Genomic DNA, 14,444 nt, shown 5'->3' on the forward strand with positions numbered 1-14,444 from the left:
GCCGATGTAGACCTACGGCCGCTCTGACGCCAGTGGCTGCAGTGGGAGCCCGTGGCACGTCGGGCTTCCGGACCCTATGGCTGAGGCCAACCTCATTTGCGACCAGGTCTGCCGGGCACACGGCCTATTGGGCACCTGGAGTCTTGGGGCCTGGTGGGTCGGCAGGACTCCCCTCCTGGGCTGCTCCTCCCACGACTTGTTTAAGGACTCAAGAGAAAAGTAGGCACCAAGGACACAATTAGTTCCAAAAGGAAAGAAAATAATTAATGCACCTAAGGGAAGACGTTCAAGTGATTTGCTAGTAATCCAGGAACTGTAAGTTCAAACAAGGTGTCACCCTTCCTTTTTCTAAACCATGAAAGCAGCAAAATATTTAAGAATTAGACTACCCTGTGCTGGCTGCAGTGCAGTGAGATCGGATCACTTATGTAGCTGTGTAAATTAGGACATTCATTCCTTCAGACAGATATTCAGGGTCGTGTCAGGCACTCTGAGAGTGGCTGAGGAAATGTTCATGACTGTATGCATAAAATTATTTATCAGACATCATTATTAATAGCAATACTTGGAAACCAGCTAAGTCCCCAACAGGTTGGGTTAAGTAAAATACTTGATAGGTTATTAAGACAGAAGCAGTGTGGGCAAAACCAAAACAAAAATCTACATACTTAGTGTAATTTATAAAGGCATGTATATGAAAATTTGGTAAATATCTATATGAATATTTTTAATAGGATTTTAGGTGTCTTTTTCTTCTCTTCCCCAAATATCCTATGATACTGATATTTGCTAAAATAACGAAGCTGTTTTTGACACCACCTGAATGTTAGTTAATTTATTCTGTGGTCGCGGCTCGGCCCAGGATATGAATTGGCTGCTCTTTCATTGTGAGCACCTCAGCCATGTTTCCGGTGTCTAGTTTCTGGTCTCAGAGAGGCCCGGGTGATGTGATCATTCTGGTCCTTGCAGGGGTACTGAGGACATCACCTCTCCTCACGGCATCCCCCTTGACCTTCTGGACCGTGTGATGATCATCCGGACCATGCTGTACACCCCACAGGAAATGAAACAGGTGAGTCCCCCTTCCCCCTCTCCACAGTCTTCTCCCCTCATTTGCCCCAGCATCCCTGATCCTGTGTAGAAAGGTATTCACGGAGCACACCTGGCTCCCACCACCGTCCCGGCACTTAGCTCCTGGCCTTGGGCAAGTCACAGTACTCCAGAACTTCAGTCCTCACGTCTGAAAGATGGGTGGGCTAACGGGGGGCTAACGAGACATTGCTTGAGGTGTTCCCAAACCCTAGCTGCCTGTGGGTCTTGGCTGTTGTCTCTTCTATCATATCCCTTCTGATAAACTTTAGGAAAGGGATAGTGAAAAAATCAACTTGATGACAGCCTTTAGGGAAGCCACCAGCTCTAGGAAAGAGGCAATAAAATATGATTTTGTGGTAGCCTCTTGCTATCTAGGCCACGCCCCCTCCAAGGCTTCTTCTGTTGAGTAGGCGAAGCCAAGAGCTCTGTCCCACCAGGACCCACGCAGGCTGGCTCCAGCAGGGCACAGAAGCTGGAGGGGGGCGAGAGTGTATCTGCTGCCACCAGTGTGACTAGTGGTAGCCATCCTGGGGGCTTCGGAGGCTGTGCCTGAGGCTGCTGCGGAGGCCTAGAGAGCTGGTGAAGCAGGGTCACACAGCTTCAAGGGGCCCCTGGGAGTGGAGGTCCTAAAAGCAGCCTATAAGAGGCTGAAGGAAGTGTACCTAACACAGAGTGTATGCTCGACATTCCATGTGAGCCGAATTTGCGTTAGACCTGGGGGTGGAAAATGACATGGGTGTCTGAGATTGGGCCTTACCCCAAAGGGCACTGCCCCGGCTCTCTGCACAGGGACTGCCTCGTGCTTGATCTGGACCTGGGGCGCCACGTGCCCAGGCACTTTACACTTAGAATTTCTAGTCCCCTTATGTGTACTTCCAGGTAGTCATTGGTCACCCTCGCTTCCTGCGGATGGCTCAGTCCCTGGGTGACAAGTCCAACATGCAGAGCCAGCCAGTACCTTGCAGAGCCCAGGCCACGTGCTCAGTGGCGGCCTGTGGCCTAGGTTGGTAGCCCACCGGGGCAGTGCGGCTGTGCTCTGGCCCTGCTCTGCCCGCCCTTGCCCCAGATGGTCCCACTTCCGGCGTAGGTCCCTCACTGTGGGTCTGTGTGGACCAGGGCTGCACCATTGTGTGTCTCCACAGGCCCTGCCTGGACCCTCTCCTCTCACAGAGCACAGGCCCCCTTTGTTAGATGTCATGCTGAGCCCATGGACACACTTAGCCAACACGCTTCCGTTTGATCCCCGGTACCTGTGAGGTGGGAGAGTTATTACACTGTCATTCTTAAAGGTGAGGACCCAGAGACCGAGGCTGACTAAGCCACCCAAGCTCATAGAGCTTGTCAGTGGCCAGTGGGTGACAGGACTGACAGACTGGAGTCCAGGCTGCCTGGTCTGGAAGCCCCTGGTCTTCATCATTGTGCCACCAGCTCCCACGTGCTAGAAAGGTCCCGGTTGGGGGTGGCTTCCCTGTGGCAGTTTGTCAGCAGGGCCTTTCCCTTTGGAGCTCTGAAGGCCTCTCCTGGCGTTCCCTGGCAGCACTCCGCTTGCCGTGGCCCGAGGGGCCCGGCCCTGCTGGTGTTTGTGGTCAACGGCGCCCGTGAGTGCCGTGGAGACTCGGGAGCCAGAGACCTCCTCGTGACCAGCACTGACAGGGGTGCAGAGCAGCGGCGGGCACGCTGTGTAGGGGACGGTGTCCGTGGCCGGGGGCCTTGTCATCAAATCATGGTCTCCAGCCCTTGGACGAGTGCCGGGTTGAAGCCAAGGCATTCACTGAACAGAAGCAGAGGCAAAAGCAAAGGAGAAGCCAGTTGCGCCCCCATCCTTACCCTGGGGACGGGGGCACCGCGTCATCGTGCCAGGGAGGCAGCCCACACGCTGGCGGTACTTCCTGGCTGAGTGACTAGAGCAGTTGGCACAAGGTCTGCTGTCTCTTTTCAAGGTTGTCGTGAGGAGTGAGTGAGACAGCGAGGCTGACTGAGGGAAGGGATGGGGCCGGCCGCCCCGCTCCACTGCGGTTACTATCATGGCTGTTAACAGCTTGTGGGGACTTCACAGTCACCTGCTAGGGTCCTCACAACAGCTCTCAGTAACCAGGCTTCGGGGTTCGGGAACAGCGAGCATCCCTGGGTCACAGAGATGAGCTGCAGAGGTAGGACCTCACGTGGAGCCAGCTCACCGTGGAGCACGTGGTCTGGGCTCTCCGGGAACGTTCCACCCCATGCCTGGGGCTCCTCCAGAGGGCTGGTTCCCTCTTGGCTCAGCCAGGAGAGCCTCCTTTCAGGCTCTCTCTCTCGGGTGAGCAGAGGTCAGACTAACTGCCGGACGCGCACTGCTTTGTTCTTGTGGGTTCAAGGGATAACCTCAGCATTTTTACGGGAGCCTGGGGTGGGTTTTTAAAAAAACAAAGTAAATGTAACTTGTGTACCCTGCCATCAGTGCCGACACCCTCATAAACTATCCCTGCAGGTTATTAAATGATTAAAGATCTAATTTATGAACTGTCCGTTTCCGAGCAGTCTGCAACAGGAGCGCTTGGGATTGCTCTGACCTGCTCTGGAGAGAGAGTGAGAGCAGAGCGTCCCTGACATTCCCGAGGCCCGACGTCCAATGCCGTGGGGCTTGCTGACAGCCGGATGCTCTGGTCTGAAGCTCTCACCTTGAGCGGGCTCCAGGATTCAACATTTGCATCTCCCTAGAGTTTCCGAAGGCCCCCAGGGGACGTTTTTCTTGGCAGGACCTGGAGGTTTCCTTAATCCCCAGCTGTCAGTGAGAAGCCCTCTTGCACAAATCTGTCTGGCTCTGGCTGTTGTGGTCGGAGGGGCGTCCTGTGGTCGGAGCCAGGAGCAGGATCTCTCTCCCTGCTCCTTTGCCAGCCACCCTTCTGCCTATCCAGTAACTTCCCTCTGCCCGGTGCCTTTAGCTTCACACCCTAGACGGTGGACGGTGGAGCTCCTCCTGCACAAGCTAAGAGTCTTTTGACAGAGGTCACACTGGCAGCCCGCTCACTGGCTGAACAGAAGAATTCTACATGGCCGGGGCCGTGTTTGTGAATTATTCGAACAGGTTGCCAACATTTAGACATAAGAACATTTCACACAGAAGTCTAAGTTCTGAGTCTCTCCTGACAAAATGAAACTTCCCTGCCCTCCGCCCCGGTGGCACTGGTGGTGTGCAACAGACAGGCCACCGGCCCTGGCTCACGCGGTCTCGTCCACCTTGGCTCTTGCCCTGGTCCAGTTGTGCGGGGCCTGGCTGTCCTACCGAGCAGGACTCGTCCCGTTCACGGCAGCCGACGTGCTGGGTGCCCTCCCTGGGGTCCCCGACGCTGAGCTGCCTGCCTCTGCGGGTCTCTGCCCGGGAGCTGTGAGGCCAGTCTGAAGACCCCGGCTCCTAAACCCCGGGTCCCTCTCTTCCCCATGCAGGGCTTGAGCCGGGGGCTCAGTCTTTCCCATCTCCTATGCCTCTACCTCGGGTGTTTTTATGGCTTTAATTTAAACAAGGGCTTCTTGATATCTTGTTTACGAAGCTGCCAAAGTGAAAAATTCCTGTATTATATGAGGCTCGAAGTCCTCGAGTTATCTCGGCTCCCCAACACACAACATCATTATCCCAGCTGCCCCTTATCACTCAGCGCCGGTGCGCCTGCAGGATGCTGGGGCCACTTGTGCTCCAGCGGCCACGCCGCCAGCCTGCCTCCCCTCCAACTTCACCAGGATCTTCCAACCGCAACAAGCGTCAGCCTCTCTGTGATAGATTAGATATCTCCCAGTGATGTTATGAGGGCTGGTAAATCTTTAAAAGTAACTTTTTTGATTTATTTAACCATCGTATTTATCAAACAAATAAAAAATGTCTCCTCTTGCCTGAGTGCTTATAGGTGGTGGTACCCACGCTGGGGAGGAAGGTTAGAGCCCTTGAGGGAGCCTGGGCAGGTGTCGGAGAGGCCCACGTTCTCTAGGTTTGGGGACTGCCGCGAGGAGGGTGGGGAGGTAGGAGCCGAGCTACCCGGCCCACACCTCCAAGGGTACCAGCCGCCATCTGGTCACCGTGAACACTGCACCCCGGAGGTGTGCAGGACCAGCAGCCCAGGGTGGAGGCCAGCTCTCTGCCCTTCCAGCCCAGATTTGGGCCTCTTCGGCACGGATGATGCCAGGCAAGACACACTGGACAAGATTGTTTTTAAAGCACTTGATAAAGGGGACACTTGAGGTCAGTCACTATTGATCATGGTCTTTCTCCTCCAAAAGATTATTAAAATCCGAGCCCAGACAGAAGGGATCAACATCAGTGAGGAGGCGCTGAACCACCTGGGAGAGATTGGCACCAAGACGACTCTGAGGTGAGCACGTCTGCCCTGTGGAGCCTCCGTAGGGCCCATTCTGAGACATAGTGATGGGTCCCTCACAAGGGCACAGGACCACATCTGCTCTCACTGCTGTGATGGGTCTCGTCCTGGGCACTGCGATTTAGAACGCGGAACATTTAAGTGACGGCGCCCATAAAGCTAGAGTGACAGGTTAGGTCCCTTTGTCCTACAGTGGATGCTCCCCTGTGTGGAGAGCTTGCCAGCTCCCTTAGTGGAGGAGATGGACAGTCCGGAGACCAGGGTCCGAGGCAGAGGGCTCACTGGCCAGGCCCCGCTTGACCCCTCCCCCTGGCTCTGTTCTCCAGGCTGTGGTGGGCAGGGGGTGGCGGGTGCAGGGGAGGGGGAAGGACGAGCATGGACACAGATTGCTCTCCCGACTGTTCGCCAGTGGCCCAGAGCCACCTGCCTGTGGACAATATCCCTCTTGGTGTCCCGACTGCTTGAGAAATCACGACCTCACAGCTCCCAGCCAGTCCCTGTTTCCCTTTGAGTCTGTTCCTTGCTCAGAGGTTGAAGCAGAATTGCAAGATGTTTTCTTTGGGTGGAGCGGTACTTAAAAACTCCAGGATTTTTGTGCCTTTGCTTGGGGAACGTGCTTTTGGTTGACTGTGTGCTCATTTGCCTGCCGTCTGCCATGTCCAGTGTCCAGTCTGGGCCTTAGCATTCCTCGCCTGCACCTGTGTCCACCACAGTTTGTGGTCCCTTTTATTTTTCTCAAAGATTTTAGTTTTAAGGAATCTCTATACCCAGTGCGGGGCTCGAACTCACAACCCCGAGATCAAGAGTCTCGCACCACCGACTGAGCCAGCCAAGCGCCCCTGTGCTCTCTTTCGAGTAGCAGCGCAGTTACAGCCTGTCTGAGAACTTTCAGACTGTGACAGATTTGGGGGCTGGGATGTGGCTTGTGGCCCTCCTCTGATGTGGCCCCATCTCACTCCTGCCCCGGCCCCTGTCACTCTAGGTACTCGGTGCAGCTGCTGACCCCGGCCAACTTGCTGGCCAAGATCAATGGGAAGGACAGTATCGAGAAAGAGCACGTGGAGGAGATCAGTGAGCTCTTCTATGATGCCAAGTCCTCGGCCAAAATCCTGGCTGACCAGCAGGATAAGTACATGAAGTGAGACGGCCGAGTTGGCTGCGAGACACTCCGGGAGAGCCTGGCCTTGGGTCTGGCGGGAGGCCGCCCTGCGCTTGGGCTCTGTCCCCACTCAGCCGCGGTCGGGAACGACATCAGTTCAGCGTGGAAAGTGTTTCTTTTTAAATTATCATAACTTCTGTGGTTGCTTTGAAGGAACCCTGCTTCACCTGGAATGTTTTCTAATAAACCCTTGTAGGTTATTTTGATGCCGTGTCTCTCTCTGAATTTTTTAAAAATAAACTTTGTATTTTAGAACAGTTTTAGATTTCCAGAATGTTGTGAAGACAGCGCAGGGGGTTCCCGTGTGCCTCACACCGCTTCCCTCATTGTTAACGTTCCACAGTGCTGGTGTGGTTCCTTTGTCACATCTGATGAGCCAGTATTGGCTCGCATTGTCCTGCCCTGCTCAAATTTCCTGGGTTAAGGAATGGCCTTGTCTGTCCCAGGATCCCACCCAGGACACCACACTACATTTAGCCGGCCCACCTCCTTCAGCCCCTGTTGGCTGTGACGGTTTCTTACCCGTTCTCTGATTTTGCCGACCGTGACAGGTTGAGGGGTGCTGCTCAGGCGTTGTGTCCATCAGCCCTCCGCGTTTGTCTGCAGTTTTCTCACCATCACTCTGTGGAAGACCACGGAGGTGCAGGGCCGTTCCCGGCAGTCACCTGGCTCCGGTCATGTTTGTCACCTTTGTCTAATCCCTCTTCTATATCGTCCTCTTCGGAAGGAGTCACTAAGTGCAGCCCACCTGGAAGTGGGGGGGAGGGGGGCTGCTCCACCTCCTCGAGGGCTGGGGATCTACAGAGATGATCTGGAATTCTGCATGGGAGATACCTGTTCTCCCCCATTCTCTCCCACTTGCGTGTTTACTCAATCCTGTATATCGGTGTGGATCGGGGAGGGATATCCATCTATACTTGGGGTTATAATCCAATACCACGTTACTTATTCTGTTACACTGGTCCGGCTTCGACCGTTGAGAGCTCTTTCGGTGGGCTCCTGTGTCCCTTTGACACGTTAGTGCACCGAGTGGGGCTTTCGCCCCTTGAGAGGAAGGGGAAATGGCAGCCCTGGTAGATACCTCGGTGGAACGTTCTCGCCTGGTAGGATGAGCACAACACTCTGCCTGCCCAGCCTGGTCCTCGTCTGCCAGCTTAGTCACCGAAGTGGTTCCCGACACGGGCGGGGTCTGCATGCTCCTTTTTTTATTTTTTAAACGTTTATTTATTTTTGAGAGAGAGACAGACAGAGAGCACAAGTGGGGGAGGGGCAGAGAGAGAGGGAGGCGCAGAATCTGAAGCAGGCTCCAGGCTCAGAGCTGTCAGTGCAGGGCCCGGTGCGGGGCTCCAACTCACAGACCACGACGAGATCATGACCTGAGCCGAAGTCGACACTTAACCGACTGAGCCACCCAGGTGCCCCATGTCTCCGTGCTCATACACGCCGGAGAGAGGACCAACCATGATGGGGATGTTGATCCAATCAGGGCTTTAATCCCACTTAGCCATGAGGGCCCTGTGGGGCAGGTACAACTGTTTTCCCTCGAGTGATCTCCACCTGAAAATGTCCGGGACACTGAGGGCAGGAGGGCTGAGGTCTTGTGTGGGAATTCATCTAACCCTCCGAGGGTCCCCTGGCCACACTCATGCCCCGAGAAGGCCCCAGCTGGTCTCTGTTGCCAGAGTGGGCCTGGCCCCAGAGGGAGGTGCCACCTTGGGGGGGGGGGGAGGGCGGGTGAGGACAAGGGCTTTGGCGGAAGGTGGCGAGACGCTTCCAGAAGTCGGGGCTGAGTGCTGCGCCTTGTCCCTGTGGCCTATATCCTCTGACCTTGTGCCTGTGTCTCTGGCCTCCCAACTCAAGGCACGTTAGAAAAAAAAAATGACACCTAAGGTGTGGCAAGAGCTATTTAGTACTGGAGCCCGTGTAACTGTTTTCCATTTCCATCCACGTTCTTACTGTAGCCCAGCCAGGATGAGGTGGAACCGGGATTTGCGGACAGACTGGCCTGAGTCCGTGCTCCTAACCCCCGTGGGCTAACCACCTTGCTCTGTGTGGAGTTGTTGGGGAGGCCTCCAAGATCTGACCTCTGTACCAGGCAGGTGAGGCAAGCAGGGTCCGGTGTGAGGACAGTGACTTGCCTCAGATGTCCCAGAGGCCGAGAGCAGGCTCTGCCCCTGCCGGACCTCCTCCCTTGGCCCCCAAACCTTTTCCAGTGTTTAAAGAGCAGCAGTGCTGACAAACCTCTCAGGCCCGGGTTAGGACAGCTCCCTCCCCACTGCTCAGGGAACCCCCGATGGCCAGAGCAATGATGGCCAGAGCGATGATGGCCATAGCGCTGAGGAGTGGGGGGGGGGGGGCCGGGGGAGGGGGGGAGGGGGGAGGGGGGGTGGTGTCACAGCCTTCCTCTCCTCAGGTATCTTGGCCTTGGAGCCACCCAGGGAGCTGGCCCACCTCCCTCATCTGTGCTCCAGTAAGGGAGATGGTTCTGGATAGGTACGAAGGTTGGGTTATTTTAATTTTCCTCCTATTTTTTTCTAGCAAGGCCCGTGATTGTTACATTAATCTTCCAGGCGAAGTTTTTACGACCGATCCCTCGCCGACTATGAGAAGTTTCTCCATCCATTACCAAGAGGGAAACAGACCCTGGTGGGGAGGAAAATATTTGTTACATCTTATCAGGCTGACACACAATCTAACAACAATTACAGCAGCCCCATTTTTTGCACTATTTCAGCTCCGGTGTGAAAAATTGTTGTAATATTAAAGTGAGGCAGGGTGGGGGGCTGGTCGGCTGATATTCAGAGCCCTGGGCCCAGGCTCTCCTGGGGGCCTCCCGGCTTGCCCAAGTTGATTGGGTGGCTGAGGGGAAGTTGTTGGCATGTAAATCCCAGCTCCCCATGGGAGCTAATGGCCCTTGAGATGCAGAGATGCATGTGAGAGCTGGAAGGGCTCCTGAAAGACAGAGCGTCCCTTGTCTTGGAAGTCCCCTTGTCCCCACATGCCTTTGCCCCGGCCACACACACCTCTTAGGGTGCGCTTCCTACATTCGTTCGTAGGATATCATGTTTTTTAAGGACTGAACAGACAGATGGTGTCACACCAGAAAGTGACTTCTTGGTTAGCAAACAAGAAGCAAAACAGAGCTGCACAGCGGTGGGGGGTGGACTGCCTGGTGGCCCCCATGTCTGAGCCCAGCGTCAGCAAGCTTCTGCCAGGAAAGCAGCAGACGTTGGTCACCCAGCAGTCCTCGGCAGCCCCCAGAGCCTGCCCTGGGCTGGGCAGCTCGTCCGGCCCGAGCAGCTCTTGAGGGATCCCGGTCAGGCGACAGGTGGGAGTCCAGAGCATCTGGGTCTGGGGGCATGACGCACAGGGATGTGTTTTTGATTGGGTAAGGCCCTTGGTCCCGATGAGGGTGGTCCTTCTGGTCCTTGAGCTTTGGCTTCTGCATCTATGAGATGGGGGCAGCCGTGTCCCATCGATGGATGTGGGGACATGGTTAGTGATGTGTGGCTGCATCGGGCGCTCCAGGTAAGTAAAATTCAGAAGGAGCGCCGGATCCCTCCCTATCTCCTGGGAGAAGAGAAGGTCACGGTTTTGCCCAACGGGAGGCAGAAGCTGGCTAGGCTCTGCCCCTCCCTATCCGAGGAGCAGGCCCTTGGCAAGGCCTAGAAATCCCAGGTGGCTGGACTCTTCTGTTAGGCCCAGAAGGACAAGCCCTGCTCAGGGCTCTGGAAACCTGCAAAGGCAGGAGTTTTTTCCTCAGTGTTCACAACTTCCCGAAGCCTGTGCTGCCCCTCACTGGGCCCCTGGGCCCTGCACCCCCAGAGGCCCAGCCAGGGCTGGAGCAGCCAGAGGGCAGAAATGGCTGCCTCCTGATTCCAGCCAAGCACTGGCGGCTGTCAGGACAGGTCAGCCCTCCCTTTTGGTCTCTGGGAGGCCGCGTAGCCCAGGAGCAGAGCAGGGTCCACCTGGGAGCACCTGCTCGGCGCTCCCCACTCCATACCCCTCCCCCCTCCCATTTATCCCGCGGCCAGCAGCCCCCTAGGGACCAGCCGGAGGCCCGGGCAGGGTCACCGGGCAGCCCAGGGTGCGGGGAGAGGCGCGCAGCAGGGCCGGGTGGTGGGGAAGGGGTGGGCCGGCCGCGGGGGCTGGCTGTCGGCCCGGCTGGCCCTGTCGCCCCTCCCCGTCACTCGGCGGCAGGCGCGGTGATTAATGGCCGGGCCGCGCCGCCCGTGCCGCCATCAGCGCGCGTCTGGGCGGCGATGGATGCGGCTGTCAGGCCGGCCCGGCCCGCGCTGACCCCCGGCCCCGGCCCGGCGCGATCAATGGGCGGCGCGCGGCGGGCGGCGGCTGGGCCGGCGCGATAAGATGGGCCGATGGGCGCCCGCGGATTGCCCGCTCCGTCACCCGCCGTCACCGTCCCCGTCACGCCGCCCGCGCGCAGATCGGCGCCGTCAGCGCCGCGTGATTAATGGGGACGCGGGCAGCGGCGGGGAGGGCGCCAGGGCGCGGGCGCGCGGACCCCGCAGCGGAGGGACGCGCCGGCGGCGGGGGTGCCCCCAGGGGCCCGCCAAGCCCGCCGTGCCACCTGCGGCGGGTCTCGCGCACAGCACACCGCCCTCTCACACTGGGGCACAGGGGTCACCGAGGGGGTGGCGGAGTGCGGGTCTGACAGCGCGGGGAGGGCCGAGAGTAGGGGGGACAGCTAATGTGACCTCTGCTCCCAGACTCCTCCAGGCCTCTGCCACCAGGGCCACCAGCCTCCTGGGCCTTTGCAGGCCTGTCCCCACTGTCCCAGCCATCTTTGGAAACTCCAGACCTGAACCAGTCAGGCCCCTACTCAAAACCCTTTCATAGATCCCCACGGCCCAGGGGACAGATCACAAGGCTCGCGGGTGGTGTCCCACCAGCTCCCTGGCCCCTGCCTTCTCGCCAGCCCGGCGTCCTGGGTTCACCCCGTCTGCCCCGCCCGTGACACACCAGGTGACTGAGTAGAGCCTGCGGACCGCCAGCGCCAAAGTCCACAGATGCCCACCGAGGTGACCCGTCCCCAGGCCTCTGCTGGGGAAAGAGCCAGGCTGCCTGGGACGGTCAGCCTCGGAGACAGACGCCAGCCTATCCACCCATTGACAAACTGACAGAAAGGAGCCGTAAGTCAGGTGCTCAGGCAGGCGTCTGGAGGGCTTCCCAGAGGAAGCGACGGGAGCGCAGGGGAGGCCAGCGGCCCCAGGCCGGGATGGGGGAGAGGCGGGTAGTAGGGGGAAGCCTGAGTGGCTGAGCACAGCGCGGGCGAGGCGAGGGGAAGGGCGAGGGGCCCGGCTGCGGCCTATCCGGTGGGCGGCGGTGTCCCAGAGGCGAGCGACTGCGAGGACAGTGCCAGTCCCTCTCCCTTGTCGCTTCCCGGGGGTCTTGACCGCCTCCCCACGGCGGCGCGAAGCCCGTGACTGCGAAGCCACAGCGCCCCCGCGCGGTCAGAAGCGCACAGCGCCTGCCTCCCGTGTGCCCGCCCTGCTCCCAGCGCCCCGCCCACGGGGCGTGGCCAAACCTGGCCTTAGGGTCGGAGATGAGAGCGGACCCTGAGCCTCCAAGCAGGCTCCCTGCAATGGAGACTGAGGCCAGGCCGACTCCAACACGCTAGAGAAAAACAACGCTGTTCTGGTTTTTCTCACCATAGATCAGCTCTGCCTGCTCTCGGACTTAAAAATGGGGTAGTACTTAAAAGCGTGGATGCATTCTCTTGTGACTCGTTTGAGTCCGCTTCAAACAGATCCACGCTTCTGAGATTTGTGCAGGCTGTGCTATCACTGTTCTTTTGATTCCTGGAGATGCCACTGTATGAGTGTACTACTGTTTCCTCGTCCACCTACCTGCCGTTGGCTGTTTGGCCCAATCTTACATTTCAGCTACTATGAATCAGCTGTGATGAACATTTTAAAAAAAAAATGTTAGAGTTGCCTTTAATTCTCTTTTCCAATGTTCAGCAAATATATTCTCACAAAACAGTGAATGGCAGTACAGAACGTGCATGTGATGTATATAGTCTTTTTATTTTTTATTTTTTAAAATATATGTATTTTTTTGAAAGTGAGAAAGCAGGACGGGGTGGGGGGGGGTGGTGCAGAGGGAGAGAGAGGGGGAGAGTCCCAAGCAGGTTTCATGTCCAGCATGAAGCCTGACACAGGGCTTGATCTCACGAAAGTGAGATCATGACTTGAGCTGAAATCCAGGTCAGATGCTGAACAGACTGAGCCACCCAGGCGCCCCTGATTGTTTTATTTTTAAGTAGTCTCTGCACCTAATGTGCTTGAATTAACCCAGAGATCAAGAGTCGCATGCTCTACCGACTGGGCCAGCCAGGTGCCCCAGACATTCTTGCATAAAAGTCTTTGTGTAGACATAGATTTTTATGTCTCTTGTGTAAATACCCGGGAGTGGAGCAGCTGGGTGCAGATTCATGAGAAATTGCTAGACCTGTTCCTGATGCACAGTGTGTTTTTTAACCCCCCACCAACCTTTAAAAAAGTTTATTATTTATTTTTGAGAGATAGCGAGCATAAGTGGGAGGGGGCAGAGAGGGGAAAACAGAGGATCCAGGCTGACCGCAGAGGCTCAAACTCTACGGGGCTCAAACTGTCGAACCTGGAGACATGACCTGAGCCGAAGTCAGACGCTTAGCCAACGGAGCCACCCAGACGCTCCACCCCTGACCCAACTTTTAGAATACAAATAGTGACATATGCTACTGCTGCTTCTAGGGTTTTTTTTTTTCTCCCTCAACGGCACATCTTGGAGATTCCTCTAAGACCATATATAGACTTTTCTCCTAGTTCCGTTCCACGGGAGGGAGGGGCTGTAATTTATCCAGTCCCATTCCGATGGGCATTCCAAGGTTTCTAGCTTCATTGAGCTGGGCTTTGAAGGATGAACAGGAGTTTGTCAGGCAGACAAAAACTGAGGGAAACTGGGGAGAGCCCAGAAACTAGGCAGATGTTGCAGAACCTGTCACTGGGGGGGTGAGCTTTCTGAGCATAGAATCAACCCCTGCCCCATTTACCCCCCGGGGGCTCGATAATGTGCTTCAAATGGAAAGGAGTGGGCGATGTGGACGTGTGCCGGCCAAAGGTTCTGGAGCAGGGTGATGGAAAGTCCCAGAAAGTTTGGGGCAGTGGGGCAAGGTGGGCATCGCCACCAGGGGGCACTCCTGGGACTCTCCAGAACCAGGTACTGGTGGATATTATAGTTCGTACTAGGGCTTTTGCTGAGCCTTGGACAGGGGTCACCTCCCCACCCCTGGGGCCTCATGTCGGGAAGCTGTGCTCTTCCCTAGGAAATGGCTATCCTCTTGGGGCAGAGACAGGATGCTCACCTGTCTTCCCCACTATACACGGGCTTCCTGGCCCAGCCAAGGGCAGGGTCTGCACAGGTTCCCAGCAGGGGGAAGCTCCCAGGAGCGCAGCAGGTTTCCCGAAGCCCCCCATCCCTGGTTCCAACTATGCCCCTCGCAGAGGAACCCACAGGCGGGCAGGCCCAGCAGCCAAGCAGGAACTTGGGGCAGGAACGGCACCTTGGGCTTTCAGTCTTGGCTCTGCCACAGAGTGGCCGTGTGGCTTCGGGTCACACTCTATTTCCCTGGGCTCAGTTTCTGCACCAAATGGGGCAAACTGTTTCTCTCCCTCCCAGGCCTTGACCGGGTCGAGGGTCAGAGAATGAGATCACGTGTAAGGGGGCTAGCACAGCACCAGCCCCACGGGGAAAAGAAGGCGTTACCAGGCGGTTAGAAGGAGGCGCTGCCGGACAGTTCCTGGCACAAGGGTCCCGTCTGGCATCACGTGAGCCGAGGCAGAGCC

General features: G+C 56.9%; 1 protein-coding gene across 2 annotated transcripts in view; it reads left to right on the forward strand.

Annotated features, from left to right (window-relative positions):
- The window catches only part of RUVBL1 (RuvB like AAA ATPase 1), a 44,186-nt gene extending 37,383 nt beyond the window's left edge, over positions 1-6,803 (forward strand). For both annotated transcript variants that reach the window (XM_019825151.2, XM_003982556.4), the window contains 3 exons: positions 970-1,072; positions 5,341-5,432; positions 6,421-6,803. In XM_019825151.2, coding sequence (XP_019680710.1) covers positions 970-1,072; positions 5,341-5,432; positions 6,421-6,580 — 355 coding nt within the window. In that variant the 3' untranslated portion in view covers positions 6,581-6,803. The remainder of the gene's footprint in view (positions 1-969; positions 1,073-5,340; positions 5,433-6,420) is intronic.
- Positions 6,804-14,444: the final 7,641 nt, after the last annotated feature.

This window comes from Felis catus, chromosome A2 (assembly GCF_018350175.1).
Source record: "Felis catus isolate Fca126 chromosome A2, F.catus_Fca126_mat1.0, whole genome shotgun sequence".
Classification (NCBI taxonomy): Eukaryota; Metazoa; Chordata; class Mammalia; order Carnivora; family Felidae; genus Felis; species Felis catus.